This window comes from Schistocerca cancellata, chromosome 9 (assembly GCF_023864275.1).
Source record: "Schistocerca cancellata isolate TAMUIC-IGC-003103 chromosome 9, iqSchCanc2.1, whole genome shotgun sequence".
Classification (NCBI taxonomy): domain Eukaryota; kingdom Metazoa; phylum Arthropoda; class Insecta; order Orthoptera; family Acrididae; genus Schistocerca; species Schistocerca cancellata.
Window position 1 is genome coordinate 222,106,889 of NC_064634.1, and position 27,308 is coordinate 222,134,196.

Consider the following 27,308-nt stretch of genomic DNA (forward strand, 5'->3'; position numbering starts at 1 on the left):
TCTCAACAGGGAGAAGTGAGATGCAGTCCAACCGGCAATCCTACCCATGGGCAGTTGCCAGGAGGGAGACCTCCCTCGTTTGCAAAGAGGACGGGGTACATGGGATGGTCAGAGAACTGGTGAATGTTGATCGTGTAAGAAACCAGGAGTTGGCTCCATTTCATGTACAAAGAGAGTATCCCCGCTTCTGCAAGAAGACTCAACATGACCTGACAATGGTGAACAAGATCAAGTATTTGCAGAGTGGAAGGAACCGCTGAGTCATAAACCTTACTCATCATAATCTAGTCTGCACAATACCAGAGCACAGTAAACATGGAGATGAGTGGTACAGTCTGCACCCCAAGGTGTGTGCACCAGAAGGTGGAGAGCATAAAGCTTCTGCATGCAGGCAGGCGAATATAGGGCAGCCATGTCAGCTTTTTATCAAAAATCAGGCCCAGGAAACAGGATTGTGCTAAAACATCAAGGAGCTGGTTGCCTCAACAAAGTTCTGAATCGAGTTGTACTGTGGGTCAAGGGCAAAAATGCATGACCCATGTTTTGGAGGGAGAAAACTGGACGCCATGGGAGGTGGCCCATGCAGAGACCTGTCCCATGGCACCTTGGAGCTGGTGCTCAGCAGATGCTACTGAGTGGGAGCTACACCAAATGCAAAACTCGTCAACATACAATGCTGGGGTAACCACAGGCCCAACAGAAAATACAAGCCCATTGATGGCCAGAGGAAGAGAGGATATTTAACACAGAACCCTGTGGGGTATTGTTCTCCGGAATCTAAGGGGCACTGAGTGAAGTGTCAACTCGAACCTGGAGGAGCCAGTGAGATAAAAACTCACGGATAAAAACCTGAATGGGACCATTGAAGCCCAGTCATGGAGGAAAACTAAAACTTGATGGCGCCAAGCCATGTCATATGCCTTATGTAGGTCAAAGAAGATTGTGAAAAGGTGCCGGCAGTTAGTAAAAGCCTGTCAGATTACTGTTTCCAATCTGAGTAAATGGTCAGTTGGAGATCATCCTTCGCAGAAGTCACACTGATACAGGGACAAAAGGCCACGAGATTCAAGTACCCAACATAATCTGAAGCTTACCATCCTCTCGAGCAGTTTACAAAGTACATACATCAAGCCAATAGGGTGGTAGCTGTTGAGGAACATTGTGTTCTTCCCAGGCTTAAAGATGGGGATAACTATACTGTCTCACCATTGCGAAGGGAAAGCACCAGTGAGCCAAGTGCAGTTGAAGACCCTGAGTTTTGTTGCCTCAGGGGAACGTCCAAGTATTGGATCATCTGGTTGTGGATGGAATCTGGGCCTGGGGCTGTGTCACATGAAGAGGTAAGAACCTGCAAGAATTCCCGTTCAGTGAAGGGTTCATTACAGAGTTCAGCTTTGTGCAGGCTGAAACAAAGGGGGGACTGTTCTACTCAGTGTTTCCACAGGAGAAAGGTAGCAGAGTAGGAAGAGGATGCTGATGAAATCGTGAAGTGTGTCGCCAGGTGTTCTGCAAGGACCAATGGATCAGTGCACAGAGCACCCTGGAGATTAATACCCTGGACTAACACGTGACTGTCGCTGGTAGCCCAGAAGGCTACAGAGTTTGGACCAAACCTGCGACGAAGAGGCATACATCCCCCGGGAGGAATCATAGCAATCCCAGCATTCCTTTTTATTCTGCTTCAGAAGGTAATGAGTCTTAGCATGGAGACGCTTAAAAGTGAGGAGGCTGGTTTGTGAATGGTGTCATTTATATAGCTGCAGTACCCATCGGCATTCCTAGACAGCACTGCTACATCCTTGGTCCAACATGGTACCAGTTGATGATGAGGGAGACCTGTGGATTGGGGGACAGCAGTGCCAGCACCATGAAGAATAGTGAGAAAGACGTCTTGCATGACTGCATCAATGCATTTCGAGAGGGAGGTGTCTAAGTGCACAAAAGATATATATAAAGGCCAATTGGCCCTGCAGAATGCCCAATGTGGGGGGCCTGTCTGCCTGGTGGCAGTAGGGGAACTACAGAGTCAGCAGGAAGTGGTGTCACAAACATCATCATGGACGGCTAGTGTAGGAGAGCCATGAGAGTGGGGGAGGTGATTGTGATATCGAGAGCAGTAAAGGTCCCATGAGCAGCAGTGAAGTGGGTAGGGGAACCATCATTGAGGAGAGACAAATCAAAATATGTAATAAGTTGGTCAATTAGGAGACCCCAACCTGTGGAAGTGGCACTCCCCCACACTGAAGTCCCCAAGGATGATGAACATGGCAGGAGTTGCTGTATTAAGGTAGACAGTTCAACATAAGGAAATGGCCTACCTGGAGGGAGTTAGACATTGCAAATGGCGATTGCACTCTAATCACTAATGCCTCCAGGTTGGTACGAAGGGGATCTAGTCACTATGACATCTGAGTGAACCAAAGTGGAGACCCCGCCAGATGCTACCCCAGGACCGGCACGGTTCCGACAGAATACCCAATAACCACGAAATGTTGGCAAGTGGTCATCACGGAAGTGTATTTCTTGAACAGCAAGACAGAATGCAGAATACGAGGAAACAAGGTGTTGTATTTCCGATAGATGACGATAATATCTGTTGCAATTACACTGTGCAGTGTGGCAAGAGTCCAGTTAGACATTCATAAGTCCAGAGGAGGTCATGTCACTCGGTTAGTCATCATCAACAACAACAAGGATGGGGTGACATCCACAAATAAGATGTCAGGCTCAGGTTTTGAAGAGGGAGATGGTACCTCTGGGGACACCGGGGGCCCTGTCTTGGGACTTGTGTTTTCTTCTTCTTCTTCTTCTTCTTCTTCTTCTCTTTTGGAGGTGGAGGAGGGCAGGGCACAGAGGGAGTACAGATGTCTGCAAGATCTGGAATCAACAGAGAGCAGGCAACCTTTCAGCACGAAGATGGTGGTGCGTCTCATTGCCGAATTGTGGTAGGGGGCTTCCAGCCTGAGAGACGCTGGGGAGAGGGGTTCCGGAGGGGGGCAGGGGGTGGCATCACTGGCAGGTGCCAAAGAAGGTGGGCACTTCTTTGGCCGGAGAGGGGGAGCAGCTCCCAGACGGGAGCCTCAGCATAAGACAGGTGAAACTTGACCTCCTCTGGGAGTGTATTCTCCTTGAAAGCCAGAATGAAGGCACCAGTCTCGGTGCGGTTGTCTTTGCAACTCTTCTGCAGACATGGTGCTCCAGATTAGCCTAGAGTTCCTCATCAGTTTGCAGGACGAGGTCCTTCGGACCATATTCAGGGATTGGTGAGAGTAATAGACACTGGAACATTGCCGAGACAATCACAAGCACAAAGACCTGCAGACTTAGTGGCAAAAGAAACTTTGATCAACAGGGAGCCCAACCACATCTCACCGATAGACTCTACAAAAAACAATGGCTTTGTGGCTGTGAATGTGTCCCCATCCATCCAAGTACAGACGAGGTAGCAGGGAAAGTGTTTCATCCTAAGATGCCTGATCCTCCTCGCATAGTGTAGCCAGGGAAGGGAAGGCCATTGGGTCATACAAAGCAGCACCCAATGATCCTTCACCATTCAAAGTGATGGCTGTTTGAGAACAGTCAGATTTTTGCAGCTTGATATGCTTCATGTGCCAAGCATCTGTGACCAGGGGCTCCCCCATGGACACCAACCAGCCACTGCAAGGGCAGCCTGGCATGGTGGCTGTTTCCGGGAGTTCTTATGCTCCAGGTAGACAACCACTCCTTGGCATACATGGGGAGGGAACAGCTCAGGTATCAGTAGTGTGAATCCTGTGTTGTCAGATGGATACTTGTCACCCCATCACATGGGCTGGCTACATGTGCTGGTGACCAAGCAGGGTGTAGGGGGGGGGGGGGGGGAGAGTAACAGTGGGCAAGGAGGGGTGGGGAAGGAGGGGTGGGGCTAGGAAGGGTGGGGAAGGAAGGGTGGGGCTAGGAAGGGCGGGGAAGGAGAATCCATACCACAGACGCTAGGGAGAGACTGCTTCCCCCAAATGACTCACACTAAAAACAGAAAATTTAGAAGTGGAGGTTAAACCTCAAGCAGGGACCTAAACGCCAAAAAGGATGAATGAACAGGCAGAAGGAACAAAATTGCAATCAAGACAGAGAACCAGGTGGATAGCCAGGTTGATATAAATCATAACACTGAGTTAGGGGAAGGAGGAGGCAACAAGGAAGGAGTGAGGGTAGGGAGGGAGGGCAACATGAAGGAAATGCAGTCGGGAAATGAAGAATGGACTGCAGTAGCTCGGGGCCCCGTGTACGCCACACACGAGCTCTTGAAAGAACAGTGAGCCCCCTGGGGAGAAACCATGTTGACATACAGGAACATATACTTGTTGTAACTAATAGATGAGTGATCAAGATGCAAACAAAGAAAGTGGGGTTATTTGTTAGTTAAAACTTCGAAGAGTACACAACAAATAAATATTTGTATTTATGAGAAAGCTGAATCCCTTTATCTAGAAATAATTTATTTCCAAGTAAAATGTTTGATTAACTAATTAATTTATCTAGATAGACATTTATTCAAAAAACTTCCCATCTCTGGAAAGCAGTGGAGTTATTTGCATTTATCTTAAAACAACCATTCACATACTACAAAATGGCACTGAAGAACATGTATTATGATGAAATACACTGCTGGCCATTAAAACTGCAACAACATAAAGGCAGCATGCAAGAAACATCAAATTAGTATGAAGAGTGTGATATGCTTGGGCATACAAATGATCACATTAAAAAAAATGCAAACACACACACACACACACACACACACACACACACACACACACACACACACACAAAACATGTTCAAGGACTTATAATCATAGTGGCAGTCTGGCAGTTCGTTAACATGCTCCTGATTTTTTTGAAGATGTCACTGACATGAAGTGTGTCAAAGGTAGTTACATTTTTCAGGTCCCCATTTCATTATTCATTTTAACAATGTTCTCTTTCTTCCCTGAGCAGAGCCTTTACGTTTATCAACAATTTTCACTTTTAATAGGATCAGTTTTAAAATTCACAGTTAACATCCTTTGGGCCTTCAGGGCCTGGATGAGGAGTTCATTTTAAAGCTAAGATCCACAAAGTTTCAGCTTTAAGTGTATCAGGAAAATGTGAAATTTACTGAAGCTATTATTCTTAACCGGTCTATAACTAGTAAATCATCATAAACAACATTATAAAACCTAATATACTGTAAATATGGTAACCAAGGTTCATTTATGTACTAAACAAATAATATCAGTCCATTGTATAAAAAAAAAAGAAAATTTTAACAAATCAATGGAGTATGTAACATTATTTATAACACCTATGCACTGAATCAAATTTCTAAAGAGTTTTATCATATAAAAATGAAGTTTATTACAAAAGTTTGTCATTGTACAAGATGCAACCTTACTTTGCAACAAGCTCATCAAGGTGGAACTTATTGGCAGTCTTCATGAGGTCTAGTGTGAAAGAGTCTCCTTGAGAAAAATCCACCAAATCAGTATATACCCACTTCAGAACAGCAAAACCCACTTCTGGCTCCAAGAAACTCCAATCTGAAATTACATATTGTCAAGTGTAGACAAGACAGACATGTCAAAGGAGTAGTTAACCAATACAACAAACTATTAAATAAAGATAAAGACAGACTGCTCAGAGTGTCTCAAACAGACCATTTCTGGAAAGTATGAGAGAGCTGTAATGAATATCTTAAAAAATTTAGCCTGCTATCAAACCACAGATTTCCTTGTTGAGGGTAAATCCAGGTACATTTACTTATAGTGAGTGACAAAATCTTTCCTTATGTCTACACACTTTGTTCATAATTATGAACAACAGCAACAGTAGCAGAATGTGTGTTTTCCAGTCACAGATAAGTAATGTACATGTTAATGTAACTGTAGAGACAGCACTTTTCCAGGGTTTCCTATTATTTAAAAAAGTTCACTGCAACCAAGGCAGAATATACAAAAACATATCCTGGTACCTGGAGAGCTTCTGTAACTGTATGAATGCTTCTATAGGTCCATCTTTATACATATGGTTGCAGCACCTCGTCTGTTCAATATAAAATGTCAAATCCGAACACCTTCAGCCATCTAAATTTCCATCAATTTGAGCAATTAGTTTCAGCACTACGTTAAGCCATCTTCAGTCCACCTGACTGACATGTAGGACGAATACCCACCTCTGCTCCAGTCGCCTTCAGTAACTGGTATTCGTAGATTTCTTCTTGACACAGTGATCCCTTTGATCACCCCTTGCAACTCAAGTGGTTATCGAAGGGATCACCATGTTAAGAAGAAATCTATGGTGAATACTGGCTCCTATTTTGACTGGGCCAGATGTGGGATTTGTCCTGTAGGTCAGACTGCCTGAACATGGCTTAATGTAGTGCTGAAACCAGTTGCTCAAATAAAATAAAAACTGGAAGTTTAGATGGCTGAAGGTGTTTTGACTGAACATTTTATATCGATGTTTGTCTAAACTAAGATGGACTAATTAATCTAAAACATGTCATTTGTTGTCCTCTACGTGCTTTGTGGGTTTTCCTAAGACCTATTACCGCAACTGATGGAAAGTCCAGCATGGAATAAGAGTCATATGGAAAAGATAGATTGCTACTCAACACAGACGAGGCACTGAGTTACTGACAGACACAATGAAAAAGACTACCAAATATTTAAGCTTCTGGACAAAACCCTAGTTCTGAAGTAGGAAATAACACACATGCACAAGAGCACAACTCTCTCTCTCTCTCTCTCTCTCTCTCTCTCTCTCTCTCTCTCTCTCTCTCACACACACACACACACACACACACACACACACACACACCTCTGAATGATGAGGTCTGACAGTGACCATATCTGACATGAGCAATGCTCTGCTGCGGTGAGTGGTGGGGTTATGGAGGCAGCTTGAGGTGGGCAGGGGGAGGGATAGTTGCCTGTGGGAGCATTTGTGGATGTGGTGGTAACAGAATACACACACCTGTTATGCATGCTGGGTGTTTTGTGTTGGTGGGGTAGGTGTGTGAAGTACTGGAGTGGGAGCAGAGACTTCACCCTCCCCTCAGCAAAACACTGCACTCAGCAACCCTATCCTGCTCCCACCATCTCCCTGCATGCTCCAACAGGCAGCATTACCATCTACCCCCACCCCTACCTTGCTACCCCTCCGCCTCCCCACCCTATGCCACACCACCACCTTATCATCACCACTCACCCCAATTAGTTGCTGCTGATGTCAGATGCCACTGCGGTAAGGCCTCAGTGCTCAAAGACAGTGGCATGTATGTGCAAGTTGCGCATGTGTGTGTTTGTGAGTGCTACCTCAGAATAAGGACTTTGAATGAGAGCTGAATTATTGTAACAGTCTTTTTTATTGTGACAGTCTGCACCTCAGTGCCTCCTTTACATGGTGAGTAGCAATCTATCCTTTCCATGTTGTTGCTATTACAGCATCTGTGACATTTAAACCAATCTATGTGCCACACCTCAATCATACGCTATTACTGAAAGCATAATAGAAGGGTTGTCCAAAGAGTAATCTCCATAAGGCTTTAAAATAAAACAAAGCAAAATTGCTAGAGCAAATTTAGAAGGAAAATCTTGAAACTACACATTTGTATTATTTCTTCTACTTAATCACGTTTCAGATTAAGCATTTGTTATTTATCTTTCCAGAACTGATACACTTCCTCTGAATAAAATTATGTTTGACATAGCAGCCAGACAGCGATATTTACTTACTTATTTTCTAACACACATAGAGTTTGTTGTCTACTGGAATGGCAAACTATCCGCTTTAACTACTGTGGAAAAAAAAAGAAAAGTATGGTATAATTTTAGAATATAGTCTGCTGTTACACACATTGCAGCAAAATATACTAGTAATTTACTTGAAATGTACATTACAAATTCTGTATATTGCATTAAAACTACCCCTAATTACTTACTAAATTCCCTATTTCTAATGCTTCCTGATAGCAGCACTACTTATATACATTCATCCAGGGCAATCACAGCTGAACTGCTCCAGTCAACCACACTGTCAGTCATTCCCTGACACACAAACATTCCTTAACTACACTATCTAATAATTATCACAAAACTGATTGTATAATCTGATTTGTGACATCTTATTTATAAATTCAGTACTGCAACTGTAGTTCAGTTGCGTATTTTGATCTTTAAAGGAAAAATGCTATGCTTTATCAACCATTATCTCAGTATCAGATATCTGTAAACCTAGAGCAAAGTTGCACAGGCACTCCATTTTTTTCACATGTGCTAAGCGCTGCATCCTCAAACGTATCTTTTCAGGGAACTTTAACAATATGCAGTACGTAAGACTATAACGTCATGTTCTTTGGGCGACGCAAGGACTGTCAGATCAGAGAAATACATGCTGTTCATTCACATCCATGGCATACCTCAACAAATTCCTATTAACCATACCCTTGTATACAACAACAGAATTCTCTGAGTGTTGCTGTCTTAGTGTTCTGTTACCTCATGAGATCCCTCCTTGTTTCCTTTATCTTCAACTACACATCTACCTTTCCTTGTAAGTTCCTCTCTTTCATCCTACCACTGATCTTAGTATAAGGCCTCTAGGTTCCATCTCTAAAAATTCCACGTTTGTATCATCATCCCGAAGTGCTTTATCGGAGGCAAAGTGTTGAGAGTCAAGCCAATTTCTCACATACATTACGAGGTGGAAATTACTTCGAGCTAAGTCTGAACTGTAAGTTGCATGTTCAAAAATATTCCATTTGAAATGACAACTATTCTAGTGCCTGCCAGGCAGAGTGTGGCCAAACATTGCCATGCAGAAACATGATACTAGTTACAACACTGTCGTGGCTTGTCTCGGTTTTCTGTAAATGCCACAGTAGCCTCCAGAATTGACAGTTCTCCTCCCGTTCTGCAAAACAGATTTGTTTAGCACCTCAAACAATAGTATAATCTTTCTGGCTGAGAGGTTGGCATGCTCTTTTTAGCCCACTGAGTGAAGCAGTGTGACCCCACACTACTGACTGTGTATTTGTTCCTGCATTAGGACAGGAAACCCATGTTTTGTCATCAGTCACAATTATGTCCGCTTCAGTAGCTGAGTGGTCAGTGTGACAGAATGACATGCAAGGGGCCTGGGTTTGATTTCTCGCTGGGTCGGAGATTTTCTCATCTCGGGGACTGGGTGTTGTGATATCTTCATCATCATATCATACTCATTGATACGCACAGCACCAAAGTTGCATCATCTAAAAAGACTTGGTGACCTGTCTACTCGATGGGAGGCCTAGCCATACAAAATTTCATTACAGTCACAAAACTGTTCAATAATCCTGTGTTGGTACTGAGATGGTAAAGGAAGTACAGAAAGTACGTCATCTATCGAGTTTTACTGTTCTCAAAACATATTTTGGAGGGAGCACAGAACTTACGGTATCCTAATTGTTTATAGTTACAATCTCTTGAAAAACACTCCAATAAAATCTACAGAAAGTTGTCCAATGGTTGAGATATCATGAAATGCTGGTTTTCAAAAATTGTTTTCAACAATTTGCTCTAACGGTTTGTTGCTGACTACCGATGGATGTCATCATCATGAAAGTGTGTCTTTCCACTCCAACAATAGCATCTGTTCGCAACCAAATAATAAATGGAGAGACAGGGTGCATAAAAAGCACAATAAAGAAAAAACAAGAGTCAAAGATCATGGTAAAGAACAAATAATATGTATCAGGATGAGGAGCCTCTAGGGAAATAAGGCCCTCCAATTGTATCTATTGATAAATTTAATTTTCTGACAAGTGAATCAGATCTTATCATTGTAGTCATGTTCTTGCCATTATTTTAATGCTTCAGTTGCAATAGTGGTGTCATTCCCAGGATACACAGAGTTGTGATACCTGTGGCATATTGGATATGCCACAGATCTAATAAGTTTAGTCATTTAAACCATCACAGCCACTCTGCAGTGACACCTGGATCAATCTTTTTGTTGGAAGATATATTCATGTGCAAGCTTGGTGTCTCCAAAGCAAATGGACATATGCACTCTTCGCAAAGCTTGGTGGGATGAGTTCCAATGTTTGGTGGCACTTTCTTTTATCCTGAGTTTGTTGGGATACATGTTACTTTACCATTAGTCTCCTCATTGATGCAGAGGACTTCATAGAAGATAAGTTCTTAAGTCAGCTTCAGGGATGGTGTTCATAAATGGTTTATTCATAAAGGCTGCCTTGGCTGGTTAATACATGTAGCTAATGCCAAGTGTGTTGATACAACACATCATCAAAAGGAAGACAATTGTGGCTCCTGTTCTGCACAGGTAGTATACAAGCACCTGAATGTCTTACTTTACCAGATATTTTGGAAAGCACCCTACTGTTGCCTGGACATTGCCGAGAGAGTCACTATATAAGAGCTGCTTTGATGGAGAGGGTTTTGATATAGATGAGTGCTTTGTGAAGTATTCTCAATTATGCAGTATAAATGATACTCTCACTTGTTACAGAAAAGTTTTTGAAGGAATTATTTGTGCTTATGCAGATTCAACTTTTCCACAATCTTTGGATCTGGCTGGAGGGTTCATACCCTTGCAGGACAGAGTACAATTACAGTGTTAAATTACTGGGATACTGTGAACCTTAATGTTATGTGTGAAGTACATTTGCATGGCAGGGCAGGGGATGTGCTGTTATGGGACTTGTAATGTCAGGATAAGAGTGTGGGGTGTCTAGTGTAAAAGAGCGCTCTAGGCAAATATTTGTGAGTTATATCAAAGCTGGTCAGGTTTCTTTCCTTTTTTAAAAAAAAAAAACAATTATACAATTTTATGAGGTTGGTTTATCTGCTTTTGCAGGTGGTATTTATGATGAAAGTAATGAGCTAATTTTTTGCATACAAGTCGCTTGACATGAGGCATGCAGGTCAACTTGCTATCAAGAAGCAAGAATACAGGGACATCCTGGGAGTTCACCGATCAAAGACAGCACCCATAAGTTTCAGTCTATGTCTGTATTCTATGTAATGCCATTTGCAGACAATTTTCAGCAAATAGAGTGACAAGGAGCCATAACAGACACGAAGAGTATTAACATGCAGTGCTGTTGATACATTAGTCCCAGGGCAGTCACAGTTTCATCTTTTGCAGTAGTGGAAAGGGTGATACTTACAACAGACTCCTGTAACATTCTCGATTTCTTATTCACTTACTTTCCTAAGGGCTGAAAGAACCTACAAGACAAGAAGTTCTGTATAAAGGTAGACAACTTGTGTCAGAATTGTAGGGTGTCTGGGAAGTAGCTAACATATAATAGCCAGTCAATGCCGACATTTCGGTGTAATGCTTTGGTAAAGAGCTCCTTCATGTAGGTTTAGATGAGGATCAGTACAGAGGACTTCAGTGATGATAATTCCAGTGATCTTGTTGGGGATGAGTATCCATTTGTGTGTCTCAACTTACCCACCTGAGCAGCTGAGATATGTGCAGTTGTTAATCTCAACCGCCTTTCTTCTGCTGTTTGGTAAGTAACCATACTCCTCTCCAATTTTGTTTGGATAGAATTATGCTGGTAGTCAAGGAGTTTTAACTGTGCATTGTAGGGCTCACCCTTTTCTAGCTATCTTGGCTGTTTATTTGGATCACCAAACAACAGACTTGCATTAAAGGCCTCCAAATGAACAAGATATAGTAGCTTTCTTTGCATGTATAATGATATTTGTAGCATGTTGCATAATTTCATAAATCCTTTTCATTTGGTTTGGTGGGAGTTGGGATGCAGAGGATTCTGCCTGCTGTTAGATCATTTCAGGGACCAACATAGCAACTCTCCAGCTGGAGGCATGGGATTGTCAATATGATGGGATTATCATTGCTATCACATAAGTCATGAATGTACCATTTTAACACTAGTGCTAGGGTACAGATGTATGAGGAAAGATCACTAGAAGAGAAACCAACATCTGCAGCACCAAAAGTGCATTGGTCTCCCACGATATTCAATGAACAAAAGTCCATTTCATTCAAGAAGTATTTCAACAATTTGTCTCTGCTGTCCGTATTTGTGCTGCCTCAAAACATGGAGATGAAGGCTGGGTGTAATTGTTGTATTAGCTCTTTAAGTTTCTGCTATTTTATGTTTCTATTAAGTTGAAGATATTCATCACAGGTTACTAATATCATAGTTAAGTGGACTATATTAGCTATTGCTACAAGAGCAGCATTCAACACCATCTGATCACTATAGGATGAGTGCTAGACCACAGTGCAAATACCCCATGTAGTATTGAGAAACTATGGGAGGACGTATATCCATGTGCCACAATTCTCATAAAGCAACACACTTAAAGGATTAGATTGACATTAGCTGCTTCAACTCTGACAGATGACAATATCCACGGGCAGTCCTAGTGTAGTACAGCTAGGTATTGAAAGCAGTGAAGATGGTCGTCGTCTTCACAGCACATCAAGCTTCATGATCACAGTAGATGTACCCCTACCTTGAACCAAGAAATAACTGCCATGCTCACTTGTTATCTGAGGAAAAGGCAACTGCCTCCCTCAGACACTAACTGAACTAAAACAGTGCACACTCATCTGCTGGTATAATTACAGATTTTTCCCACAAATCAGGCTTTGGAAATAAAGGTCCTCATTCATTTGAAAGCTCTATTTGAAAATATAGAATTATTATGAAACTGGCCTTAAATGAATATCTAAATAATAAACTGTTTATGCAGGCAGTAAAAGACTTTCAGCTCGGGAAAGGACAATGTTGAGGACCTAGGACAAAAATTAAAATGGATTTTAGGCCCAGTGAGATAAAAGTTAGTGCATGGCAGGTGGCAAGAGATGCTTGATTACAACATTAGACACTTAACTGCAAAAGCAGAAAGAGTTCCCCGAAATATTCAAATGAAGCTGAATTACTGCTGAATATACTTAATTAAAAAAACAGGCATAAGTACAACTATGGAGAAAGCATTCGGTATAAACTGATGGAAAAAAATCACAACACCAAAAATAATTGACACACAGTAATGAAATTTCAGGAATGCATTTGTTTAGGTGACACATTTAAGTGATTAACACTGCAAGATCACAAGTTAATGTAAGTGCAAGGTAAGTCATTGCAAATGTGAAATTCTGTTACTTTAATAACTGGTGTAACCACAAGAATGGTGAATTCATGCAGAATGTGCATGCACTGTGCTGCACAGGTGCTGGATATCAGACAGTGGGATGGAGTTCCATGCCTACAGCACTTGGTCAATACAGGGACAGTTAATGCTGTTTGTGGATAAAGTTTGAGTTTTTGTCCTATGACGTCCCATATGTGCTCTAATGTAGACAGATCTGGTGATCAGGCAGGCAAAAGCAACATGTTGACACTGTATAAAGCATGTTGTGTTGCAACACTGGATGTGTATGAGCTTTATCCTGTTGGAAAACATCCCTTGGAAAACAGTTCATGAATAGCAGCATAACAGGTTGAATCACCAGACTGACATACAATTTTGCAGAGAGGGTGTGTGAGATAACCATGAGACTGTTCCTACTATTATACAAAACAGCAGACCAGACCACAACTCCTAGTGTAGGTCCAGTGTGCCTATAATGCAGGCAGGTTGGCTGCAGGCCCTCAGCTGGCCACCTCATAACACACAGCAAACACTGGTATTGAGTCAGAAACAGCTTTCATCAGAAAATACAACGGATCTCCAGCCCACCCTCCAATGGGCTCTTGCTCAAAACCACAGGATTCTTAAGTGGCAGTGGTTTGGAGTCAGTGGAATGCAAACCATAGGGTGTCTGGCTTGGAGCTGTCCTTTAAATACCGTATTTACTCGAATCTAAACCGCACTCGAATCTAAGCTGCCCCTGAAAAATGAGACTCAAAATCAAGGGAAAAAAAAATTCCCGAATCTAAGCTGCACCTGAAATTTGAGACTCGAAATTCAAGGGGAGAAACAAAGTTGGTCCATTGTAATATGAGACACAATTTAGGTCGAATGAATGACGATACAGATACAGTAGTGTGGTTCGAGTCTTAAGTTTAGCAGTTACGCTTTACCAGGTAGCCATTGCTATGCGTCAGGCGCTCCGTCCATATTTATACGGGTACCGGTACCCTTCCTTTTTCACGTGCTTCATCTGGATTGATTTGATTGCTTATTTTTCTTTGACCTGATAACTGCCGTTCTCTTTGTTATAGGTGTTTACGTCACTCTAAGCTGAAAACGCATTATTGTACTGTGCCATGCATTGTTTGCCACATTTGGATAATGAGTGTTTACGGCCTGTCGCGTCTCGCGGCATGACTTACTTTTGTGCGTGCTACAGCCACTTTAAAAAGAGAGAGAGAGAGAGAGAGAGAGAGAGAGAGAGAGAGAGAGAGAGAGAGAGAGAGGATCAACAAGAACCAGATAATAGACTGCATATGATAGATGATGTTCTGAACGAGAGTTTAGCGAAAATTTTTCTCCGTTTCAAAATCTTTGCACACACCTCTTTGGTACATAACATTCTGCACAGAAATTAGAGTCATCTTAGATTTAAAAATCTATTCAATTGCCGTGCTTTATTCCTGACTGTATCACTATTAGGCATAAGAATAATACGAATATGAACATGACATGATATGTACATTCTTCCGCGTTTGCTGTTGTCTCATCTAGTTCCGTAGTTTATTAGGCAGACAGGATTTAAATGAGATAGCAACAACACGACACAATAGATAGCAAAATGTTTATATTTGTATTATTCTTCTGATGAAGAGAATACTGCATGTGACTCACAATTCATAAAAGTTACTATTAGCAACCATATCTTCTCACAGGTAGGAAAAAATTCAGAACGTAGAGTTGGCCATATTGACAAACATCCCGAACAGTCTTGCCAGTCGGATTTTCGTAGTACATTGAAAGACTGCTACATTCGAAGATGAACAATACGGAATTTGTATTTACTTCATTGGATAATGTATAAAAATGCAGTGGTCGAAACTCGGGGCGGAGAAAAAAGCTCGTTTTCCACCTTTTTTAAAAAATTTATTTACTGGCGCAGAGGTTTTGGCGCCAGTATTTAACTTTGTGACTACAAAAGCATGCATGTGTAGTGCTACATATATTCGACGGCAGAAGTTAGTTGTGGCGGCACCTACCAACATTTTTCACCACTTCCTCTTACACTCGATTCTAAGCCGCAGGCGGTTTTTTTGGTTTCAAAAATCGGAAAAAAAGTGCGGCTTAGATTCGAGTAAATACGGTAACTGTTTTGCAACAGTCTGTTGCGTCACTGAGGTGACAACTGCTCAAAGTGCTGCTGCAGATGCAGTACAATGCACCAGAGCCATATGCCGAACACAATGGTCTTCCCTCTTAGCAAGTCACATGGCCATTCAGAGCCTGGTCTTCTTGTGACTGTGTAGTGTCATGACCACCACTGCCAGCAATGATGTACAGTGGCTACATTCCTGCCAAGTCTTTCTGCAATATTGCAGGAGGAACATCCAGCACCCTGTAGCCCTATTGTACAACCTCTTTCGAACTGAGTGAGGTGTTAATAATGGCATCTTTGTTGCCTTAAAGGCATTACTGACTAACATCAACTGATCCCGCCTAATCTCAAAGGTAAACAACACTCACAACCATTACAGCACGTATTTAAAGTAAGTCTATTTGCAGCCTCATAATGGCACTACTAGCATCACTCTAATGTCACTGGCACCACATTTTAATAGACATCAACTTTCAGATGTAGAAACACACCTAACAACTTTTCATTCATGCCGCACAACTCCTCCTTTGTGTTACAATTTTTTTTCTATCGGTGTATATAAGAACTAGATCTTATATAAAATCCTTTAAAACGTTTTTTTTTTTTTAAAAAAAAAAGCACTAAGAAATATTGATCCCATCTAAATTCAGGCAATAGATAAAATTTGTTTGTCCAGATGCTCATTTATCTTGAAAGCATTAAAACATAAGTTTGTAAAGTGAATACTATATTCTATCTTCTGAAACTGTTTCACTGAAAATGACTAAGGTTTATAGTTTTAAACACTGCACAGTTGCAAAAGCTATAAACAACAATAAGTTGGGGCATAAAAGAGAAGGAAAGAGTGCTGACCAATGGGCAGTTATGGTACTTACTGATAAGGAAGGAAATACTTAGCCTTGCAACAGTCTACTTTGGGCCACTTAAACAGCACATGACTTTCCAGCCTTCACAAATGATTGAAGTGCAGGTAAGCAGCACTGCATACCTATGTCACTGAGATAAATTTGTTGTAGTTAAATAGGAACATATTTTGTGTTCCCATGTGATGAGCTGTTTTGAAGAGTCTTATATAGGAGTCAACATGGATTACACAGCCACTTATACTGTGCAACCCTGCTAGCTTTGTCAGTTCTCAAGATTCAGAATATGACATACAGCTGAGCCCATGCTAACTGGTTGGTTGTTTGGTTGGCTGGTTGAAGGGGGAGTGGACCAAACAGCACAGTCATCAATCTCACAATCCAAGGTGACAGAAATAAAGAGAGGAACAACAGCACAGTGCAGTTGATGACAGAGGAAAACGAGCAAATGGAGAGGCTGACGGTATATAGGTGCGGCAGGAAGAGTAAGGAACAGGAAAGGGGGTGCAGGACGACAGCAGGTTGGCACCATACAGGCACGGCACACACCAGGGTGCCGGCACCCCTGTCGACCTGTTCTGATCCGCACACTGTACTTTGGTCGGAATGACACACAGGAAGAAGACACAAGGAGACAGGAAACAAAATGGGGCAAAAGACCACACAGAAAAGGGCGAGGTGGGAGGGTGGGGGCAGCACCAGCTGGCATAGATGCAAAGCCGAAGGCCTCCCAAACCAATGCCAGTGTTAAGGGACTCCAATTCCACAACAAAATTCACGTACTTAAATCAAGGAGAGCAAACCACTTTCGCAGAGGAAACTGAGGACAGGCATAACCATGCAAGTGTTGTCTGCAAACACCCACATCAAGGAGAGTGGGGGAACATGTTCAGTGCGAAGGGCAATGTAGTATATGTCATATTCTGAATCTTGAGAACTGACAAAGCTAGCAGGGTTGCACAGTATAACTGATTGTGTAATCCATGTTGACTCCTATTTTTTGTTTTAGGGTGCAAAACTAACAAGGGTCATATGCGTCCAAGTCAAAACTGTAGAATACAAAGACAAAGAGAAGAGTTAAAACCGACTACACATTAAATCAATTGACAGAAGAAAAGACAGCTAAAAACAGGGACGTGGAGAAAGGTCTACAAAATAAGCCATAGATATACGGAGGTCCTGAACTAAAGATTAAATGTGGGCCATATTGCTACAACAGATAAAAAGTAAAACATGGTCGACACCCCATGCGTTGTTCTCTGAAATGGCTGGTAACTCAGATGGCAAACAAATGAGAACACAAGTGTTTAAAAAAAGGGCATTCTGTCATGAAATGGCAGACCGGCAAAGGTTGAGGGCAATAAGCACAAAGTGGTGGGGGAGCACCACTTAACAAATGGTGATGGCTAAAAAGACAGTGCTCGATACACAACCTAGGTAAAATGATCTCCTCACGCTGAGAAGGCCGAGAGGTGGTTATCCAAGCTGCTGGGAGAGGCTTAATCCCCTGGAGCTTGTTCCCATGAAGGGAGGACCAGTGGTGAAGCCAAAGTGACACCACTTGCTGACAGATGGCAACACAGAAGTAATAGGAGGGAATGTAAGAACTAGCAGACTGTGGTACGAGGACTGCAGCCTTGGCAGCAGCGTCAAGACACCTCGTTTGCTGTCAGACCAACGTGACCAGGAACCCACATAAACATCACACTGGCTCCATCAAAAGTGAGCAAGTGACAGCTTTCCTGGACCTGTTGCATTAAGGGATGGACAGTGTACAGCACAGAGGCTTTGAAGGGCACCGAGAGAGTTGGAGCACATGACGCAATTGATAAGTCTGTGTCGCCAGATGTACTGCGTGGCCTGATAGAGGGTAAAGAGCTCTGCTGTAAATACTGAGCAGTGTTCTGGAAGCCGATACCAAAAAATGTCGGCACTGATGACGAAGGCACAGCCGACACCATGGTCAATCTGAGAGCCATCAGTGTACACAAAGCTACTATTGTGAAGTTCCATGTGGAGTTCATGAAACTGAAGGTGACAAAGATAGGCTTGAGTAGTGTCCTTAGGAAGTGAATGAAGACCAAGGTCAACACAGGCCACCACACGAAGCCAAGGTGTTGAAGGGTTCACACCCACCTGGAAAGTGGCAGGTAGCGTGAAGTTAAGCTGCTGGAGCAACAGCCGAAAGTAAACTCTAGGAGGTAACAGAGAAGAGGGACACGCCCCATGCTAGTGATCAAAGGAGTCATCAAAGGAGGTATAGGATGGGTGGCTACACATGGCAGACAAATGGCATGCTTATCTGCTGAGGAGAAAGTCACGGCGGTAGGACAAGGGTAGTTCGGCAGCTTCTGCCTACAGCCTCTCAACTGACTTAGTGTAAAAGGCACCAGTGGCCACAATGATCAATAGTATTGAGACAGTGTAAGAGGAATGGATGTGCAGATGCATAAACAAGACACTCATAGTCTAGTTTTGTAGGGACTGGTACAATTGGAGGAGAATGGTTCAATCTACTCCCCAGGAAGTACCACTGAGGATATGTAGGACATTGAGGGACCACACACAGTGGGCCGCCAGGTAAGATATGTGGGAGAACCAAGGCAATTTCCTATCCAGCATAAGCCCCTGGAATTTCATAGTGTCAACAAACAGAAGAACAACAAGCCCAAGGGGTAAAGACAGTGGAAGAAAGAAACTGCCCCGCCAGAAATTCACACAAATGGTTTAGTCAGTGGAAAAATACAATCCATTGTTGATGTTCCATGACTAAAGATTATCAAGATATTGCTGAAGATGCCACTCAAAGAGACAGGTCCGTGGAGAAATGCAATAGATGGAAAAACCGTCAACAAAAAGGGAGCCGGAGATGTCCAGTCGGACACAGGCTATTATAGGGATAATTATGACAGCAAAGAGGATGACACTCATGACAGAACCCTGAGGCACACCATTTTAAAGGGTAAAGGTGTCTGACAAGGCAGAACCCATGCGTACCTTGAAAGCTCGGTCTTTTAAGAATTCCTGAAGGAAACGGGGCATGTGGCCATGGAAGCCCCACATGTAGAGATTATGGAGGATACCAGTCTTCCAGCAGGTGTCATAGGCTTTCTCCAAATCGAAAAGCATGGTCACAGTCTGTGATTTTCACAGAAAATCATTCATGACATGGGTGGACAAAGTGACAAGATAGTCAACTATAGAAGAGTGTGCTCGAAATCCACACTGCGCAGTGTTTAGTAAACTGCAAGACTTGAACCACCATACCAGCCAGGCATGACTCATATGTTCCATCACCTTGCAAACACAGGTGGTGAGAGAAATGGGAAGGTAACTAGAAGTAAGTTGTTTGTCCTTACAGAGCTTAGGTATGAGTATGACAGTGGCCTCACACCAGTATCTGGGAACTGTGCCCTCTGCCCATATGCAGTTGTACATATGAAGGAAAAGTGCTTGCCCACAAGAGAAAGGTGCTGCAACATCTGAATTGAACAGCATTTGCCCCCATAGTGGAGGATCGGGATGAACTGAGAGCATGATCTAGCTCCCTCATAGTAAAGGCAGCATTGTAGCACTCACTATTCTGAAAAGAGAAGAGTATATCCCGAGCCACCTCCACTCATTTCTGATGGAGAAAGGCAGGGTGATAGAGGGGGGAGCTTGAAATCTCCGCAACACAGCAGCCCAAGGTGTTGGAGATAGCAATAGGGCCCACTATGAAATGATCTGCTGCTGTCAGGCCAGAAATTGGGGAATGGACCTTGTTCCCAGAGAGCCACCAGAGGTTGGCCCACATGACAGAAGTGGGAGTGTAACTATTAAAAGAACTAGTAAATGAAATCCAGTTAGCTTTCTTGCTATCCCAAAGAATGTGATGACACTGTGCTTCCTACCGTTTATAATAAATGCAGTTTGCCATCATAGGATGACGGTTAAAAATATGGAGAGCACATCTTTGCACACAAAAGGCGTGTCAGTCTGCCTTGTAACTGGGATACTGCATGATACAGAAGAAGTGTAAAGAATGGAATGTTCTGTCACGGTACGGATAATGTTTGTAAGATATTCTACCTGGTCATCGCAAATGGGGAAATATTGTCCATTAAAGGTCGCCACCAGCGGAGGTTCAAGTCCTCCCTTGGGCGTAGGTGTGTGTGTTTGTCCTTAGGATAATTTAAGTTAAGTAGTGTGTAAGCTTAGGGACTGATGACCTTAGCAGTTAAATCCCATACGATTTCACACACATCTGAACATTTTTTAAGGTCGCCACGGAGGAGTAAAGCCTGCAGTCAGCCTTAGAAAGCTGCCATTTGGATATGCACATAGGTGGGGTAGGAGTCAGCAATCGAATGGCAAACGGGAAATGTACATTCAAGTATGTGTCAGACAGAAGGGGACCACTCAAGATGATGGGCAAGCTGGGCAGTGCAGAAGGAGAGGTCCAAATGGGAATAGCTGTGAGTGGAATCTGAAAGGAATGTGGATGCTACCTGTTAAGGCACATGAGGTTAAGTTGACTGACAAGGTCAGCCAAGAGGCCAGCTCTCAAACAGGTTCTGGGCAAGCCTCAAAGGGTAAGGTGCACTTTAAAGTCAAAGAGCAGTAGAAAGGAGTGAGGGAGTCGCCCAATAAGCTGTAGGGAGTCTGTCCTGGTGACACCAAATGACGGAGGGATGTAAATGGTACGAAGGATAAACATCAAGTGAGGAAAGAAAATGTGTATTGCAACAGCTTGGAGCCGGGTAATCAAGGAGATGGGGTTGACTATGAACATCATCCCAGATGAGCAGTACGACTCCCCATGAGATGGAAGGCTGTCCTCAGGGGGCAGGTCAAAGCAGACTGGGAAGGAATACGAGAGCTCAAAGCAGTTGTGAGGGTGCAATTTTGTTTCCTGGAGGCAGAGAACACACAGACAATACGATTCTAAGAGCAGATGTAAGTCCTCTTCCTTGAATTGAAGGCCGCGAACTTCCCTTGGAGGAGAGTCATGATGAGAAAAGAAAAAAAAAAGATGAAGGGGGTGACACCTTCGAAAACTTGCTGCTACAGGGCACAGAGGCTGGAGTGTCATGCTCCACGAGGTCTACAAAGGCACTGGCATTCTCCTTCTGTCCGTCTGCAGAGTCCACGGCACAAAAACGGTTCGTGGTGTGCACCAGCAACACGGACATTGGCCGGGCAAGGGTATCACGGGACACTGTCGAAGAGGATCTCCGAGTCAGTGAAGGAAAAAACCGTTTCCATTTGTTTCACTTCTTGGAGCCTTTATGGTTGGCAAACAAAGACTCTCTGTGGTTCTCTGCTGGCTCTGCATTGGTCATGCCTGGGTGACCCTCGGCCACCTCCTGCGCTGTGAAGACCAACCTGAGTGTCGGTGTGGTTGACAGTGGCCCATATTCTTCTGCTCTGTCCTCCTTTGGGTGCCCTGCGACTTCACCTTCAGTTGCTGGACTCTCTATCATTTATTTTAGCAGACAATGCCTCATTGGCTGAATTGGTTTTACGTTTCATCCATGAGGGTTTGTTTTATCATTCGATCTGGGGTTTAGCTCCTGTCCTTTGTTCCTCTGTGTCTTCCACCGTAGTGCTTTTAGGGTGGAGGTTTTAATGTGTTGCAGGGTGGCTGGCTTTTTCATTTTATCTTCGTGGTCGGCCAGCCACTGTAATCTGCTTCCTTGTTTTACTCTCTTCCAACTGTTTCTTGCATCTCTCTGTTTTCTTGTCCCCTTTGTTCCTTTTAGTGTTCATCGCCTTTCCTTCGTTCATGTGGTCTTATCTTTCTTTCTGTTTTGTGTTATATGTCTTGTCTGTGTTATTCTCACACTTGTGGCATTGTTTTATTAGGAACAAGGGACTGATGACCTCATAGTTTGGTCCCTTCCCCCTCTTTTAAACCAACCAACCCTTTGGCAGTTTCGTGCTTGGCTACTGCAGGGCCCCAGTCTTTGCAGCATCTTTTCCCTTCCATGCTGCGTGTCTATTCTCTTGCAATTTTTTTCCCCCTCCCTTGGGGAACATGTCCGAGATGATGTTGGAAATGTGTTCTGCATATTCAGCCACCAATATCAGAACAGTCTCTTCACTGTCTTTCATTCCATCTGTCTTTTTCGTTCCCCTTTTGTTATCCTTTCTCCACTTCGGCATTTGAGGTTCCTCTTTCTCTTCTTTCTCACTGTACACTCCTGAAGGCCAGCCCACATGTTTGACACAACAGGTGACTCTGTAATGTGTAATTCCCAGCCTTGGGATGAGAAATAGGGTTCGCACATAACCCCTGGTAAATGCTAAGCCCAGGGAGGTTGATGGCCTGAGCTGCTACCTTCCTAAATTGCCCATTGGTCCTTATGTCAGGTGTTCGGGAGGTGTGATCTGAGGTGTGAACATTCACTTAAGGCAGGTGCGCCCCTTCTGAGGGGGCCCGCAGTCGGAAGAAGTTTGCCATCGGAGACACTGGCAATCATAGGAGATTTTTTCGCAGTGAGCCAAACATCATCATCTTAGTCTATGTCTGCTAAACGCAAACGGAATGAGGCTAAAGATTCAAAGACCCTCCCAGCTGCATCATGGTTCCTTGTGGTTTCATGTACTGAAGACTGTCAACCTTTTGCTTTGGTAAATCCATTTATTATTCAGAAAGGTGTTGATGCAATTTCTGGTGTTTGGAAATCCTGCTCTTTTTTATGAAATGGCACTTTGCTTTTGGAGACTACTTCTGATTCTCAATTACACCAACTGCTTGCCACTTCACTCCTTGACAGCTATCCTGTTCATGTCAAGGCCTAATCTAATGCTGAATTCTTTCTCTGGTGTTATATACACTAGGCTGCTCGATGGTCTGACCAAGTCAGAAATCCAAACGTACCTCCCTGATCAGGGTGTCATTGCTGTCCATTGGATGATGGAAAAAGTAAATGCATACTTAGTGCCCACACACACACACACACACACACACACACACACACACACACACACACACACACACACACTTTTTCTCACTTCTGATAGAGTGTTTCTACTGTCAAAGATCAAAGAAGGCTATGAAGTTATCACAGTACGACCGTACATTCGGAATCCACTGCTACCAGTGGCACCATTATGAACGCACTCAAGAGTCCTGTCAACACCCAGCCATCATCGAGGACTTCCACACATTCGTGGTCCCCTTAATGGCTCAATTCAGTTTCCCAAAGCTGAAAAACCTTGTGGCGTAATAACAAACGTAGGTCAGTTGCAGGGATGTTCATCTCCAGAAGTGGTTTCTGTGTAGCCTGTTTGGCCAGCCTGTCAGCAAGTTCATTTCCTGGGATTCCAATGTGACCAGGGGTCCAGACGAACACCACTGAAAGACTGGACCATTCCAGGGCATAGACGGATGTGGCGTAAGAACGAACGCAGGTCAGTTGGGGGGATGCCCATCTCCAGAAGTAGTTTCTGTGTAGCCTGTTTGGCCAGCCTGTCAGCAAGTTGATTTCGTGGGTTTCTGACGTGACCAGGGGTCCAGACGAACACCACTGAACGACTGGACCATTCCAGGGCATGGATGGACGCTATTAAAGAATGACGAGGGTAGCACTAGCCGATAGTTTCCAGGCTGCTTAACGAGTCAGTACATAGAAGAAAAGACTCCCTAGGGCATAAACGGAAATACTGAAGTGCACGAGAAATGGCCAACAGCTCTGCAGTGAGTACACTGCAGCCATCTGGTAAGAAATGCTGTTCAATATGGCCACCCTGAACGTAGGCAAGGCCAACATGGCCAACATGACCAACATGACCATCAGCCATCATGCCATCAGTGTAAACCACTTCAGAGCCCTGGAAAACGTCAAGTATCGAGAGGAAGTGACAGCAGAGAGCTGCAGGGTTAACGGAGTCCTTAGGGCCACGTGAAAAGTCCAGAAGAAGCTGCAGCCGAGGCCTACACCATGGAGGTGTACATGAATGGACTGTAAGTATAGGTGGTAAAGGGAAGGACTCCAGTTCTGAGAGAAGAAACTGCACGCGAACTGCAATCGTTGGCCCCAACCTAGGCCACCGATGTGGGTGATGGGCTGCTGCAGGCAGGAAAAGGACACAGTAATTCGGATGCTCAGGAGAACTACAAATGTCTGCTGCATAACTGGTGAGCAGTTCTGCATGTCTGATCTGCAATGGAGGGACCCCAGCATCTACTAGTATGCTGGTCACTGGACTCATCCTAAAAGCTCCTGTCGCTAGTCAAACCCCGCAGTGGTGCACAGAGTCCAATAAATGCAACACTGAGGGCGCTGCCGAACCATAAATCACACTCCTATAGTCAATTCGGAATTGGACAAGGCCTCTGTAAATCTGCAGCAGCGTAGAGCAACCTGCACCCGAATTGCTGTTGCTCAGACAACGGAGAGTGTTGAGGTGATGCCAGCACTTCTGCTTAAGCTGAAAAAGATGAGGAAGCCAAGTCAATCAAGAATCTAAAACCAGTCCTAAGAATCGACGTGTTGCCACTACAGTTAGTGGATCATTATGAATGTAAAGTTCTGGGTCTGGATGAATAGTATGACACTGACGGAAGTGCATGACACACAACTCTGCGGCTGAATACTGGAAGCCGTGGGCTAGAGCCCATGACTGCACATTGTGGATGGTTCCCTGTAGGAGACACTAAGCAACACCAGCACTGGAGCAGCAGTATGAAACGCAGGAGTCGTCTGCATACGAGAAGGTGAGATGGAGGGCCCAACAGCTGCTGCTAGACTGTTGTTGTTGTTGTTGTTGTTGTTGTTGTTGGGGACTTCAGTCCTGAGACTGGTTTGATGCAGCTCACCATGCTACTCTATCCTGTGCAAGCTTCTTCATCTCCCAGTACTTACTGCAACCTACATCCTTCTGAATCTGCTTAGTGTATTTATCTCTTGGTCTCCCTCTACGATTTTTACCCTCCACACTGCCCTCCAATGCTAAATTTGTGATCCACTGATGCCTCAGAACATGTCCTACCAACCGGTCCCTTCTTCTTGTCAAGTTGTGCCACAAACTCCTCTTCTCCCCAATTCTATTCAATATCTTCTCATTAGTTATGTGATCTACCCATCTAATGTTCAGCATTCTTCTGTAGCACCACATTTCGAAAGCTTCTATTCTCTTCTTGTCCAAACTATTTATCGTCCATGTTTCACTTCCATACATGGCTACACTCCATACAAATACTTTCAGAAACGACTTCCTGACACTTAAATCTATACTTGATGTTAACAAATTTCTCTTCTTCAGAAACGCTTTCCTTGCCATTGCTAGTCTACATTTTATATCCTCTCTACTTCAACCATCATCAGTTATTTTGCTCCCCAAATAGCAAAACTCCTTTACTACTTTAAGTGTCTAATTTCCTAATCTAATTCCCTCAGCATCACCCGACTTAATTCAACTACATTCCATTATCCTTATTTTGCTTTTGTTGATGTTCATCTTATATCCTCCTTTCAAGACACTGTCCATTCCATTCAACTGCTCTTCCAAGTCCTTTGCTGTCTCTGACAGAATTACAATGTCATCGGCAAACCTCAAAGTTTTCATTTCTTCTACATGGGTTTTAATACCTACACCAAATTTTTCTTTTGTTTCCTTTACTGCTTGTTCAATATACAGATTGAATAACATTGGGGATAGGCTACAGCCCTGTCTCACTCCCTTCCCAACCACTGCTTCCCTTTCATGTCCCTCGACTCTTATAACTGCCACCTGGTTTCTGTACAAATTGTAAATACCTTTTCGCTCCCTGTATTTTACCCCTGCCACCTTTAGAATGTGAGAAAGAGTATTCCAGTCAACATTGTCAAAAGCTTTCTCTAAGTCTACAAATGCTAGAAACGTAGGTTTGCCTTTCCTTAATCTTTCTTCTAAGATAAGTCGTAAGGTCAGTACTGCCTCACGTGTTCCAACATTTCTACGGAATCCAAACTGATCTTCCCTGAGGTCGGCTTCTACCAGTGTTTCCATTTGTCTGTAAAGAATTCGTGTTAGTATTTTGCAGCTGTGACTTATTAAACTGATAGTTCGGTAATTTTCACATCTGTCAACACCTGCTTTCTTTGGAATTGGAATTATTATATTCTTCTTGAAGTCTGAGGGTATTTCGCCTGTTTCATGTTCACCAGATGGTAGAGTTTTGTCAGGACTGGCTCTCCCAAGGCCGTCAATAGTTCTAATGGAATGTTGTCTACTCCGGGCCTGGTTTCGACTTAGGTCTCTCAGAGCTCTGTCAAACTCATCACGCAGTATCGTATCTCCCATTTCATCTTCATCTACATCGTCTTCCATTTCTATAATATTGTCCTCAAGTACATCGCCCTTATATAGACCCTCTATATACTCCTTCCACCTTTCTGCTTTCCCTTCTTTGCTTAGAACTGGGTTTCCATCTGAGATCTTGATATTCATACAAGTGGCTCTCTTTTCTCCAAAGGTCACTTTAATTTTCCTGTAGGCAGTATCTATTCTGCCCCTAGTGAGATGTGCCTCTACATCCTTACATTTGTCCTCTAGCCATCCCTGCTTAGCCATTTAGCACTTCCTGTTGATCTCATTTTTGAGACGTTTGTATTCTTTTTTGCCTGTTTCATTTACTGCATTTTTATATTTTCTCCTTTCATCAATTAAATTCAATATTTCTTCTGTTACCCAAGGATTCCTACTAGCCCTCGTCTTTTTACCTACTTGATCCTCTGCTGCCTTCACTACTTCATCCCTCAGAGCTACCCATTCTTCCTCTACTGTATTTCTTTCCCCCATTCCTGTCAATTGCTCCCTTATGCTCTCCCTGAAACTCTGTACAACCTCTGGTTCTTTCAGTTTATCCAGATCCCATCTCCTTAAATTCCCACCTTTTTGCAGTTTCTTCAGTTTTAATCTACAGTTCATAACCAATAGATTGTGGTCGGAGTCCACATCTGCCCCTGGAAATGTCTTACAATTTAAAACCTGGTTCCTAAATCTCTGTCTTACCATTATATAATCTATCTGATACCTACTAGTATCTCCAGGATTCTTCCATGTATACAACCTTCTTTCAAGATTCTTGAACCAAGTGTTAGCTATGATTAAGTTATGCTCTGTGCAAAATTCTAACAGGCGGCTTCCTCTTATTTCTTAACCCCAATCCATATTCACCTA

The 27,308-nt window shown here is 43.3% G+C and overlaps 1 protein-coding gene across 1 annotated transcript in view; it reads right to left on the reverse strand.

Moving 5' to 3' along the window:
- The window catches only part of LOC126101579 (rabankyrin-5), a 443,789-nt gene that overhangs the window by 303,502 nt on the left and 112,979 nt on the right, over positions 1 to 27,308 (reverse strand). Inside the window, exon 4 of the mRNA XM_049912232.1 lies at positions 5,414 to 5,558. Within this exon, the coding sequence (XP_049768189.1) occupies positions 5,414 to 5,558 (145 nt within the window). The remainder of the gene's footprint in view (positions 1 to 5,413; positions 5,559 to 27,308) is intronic.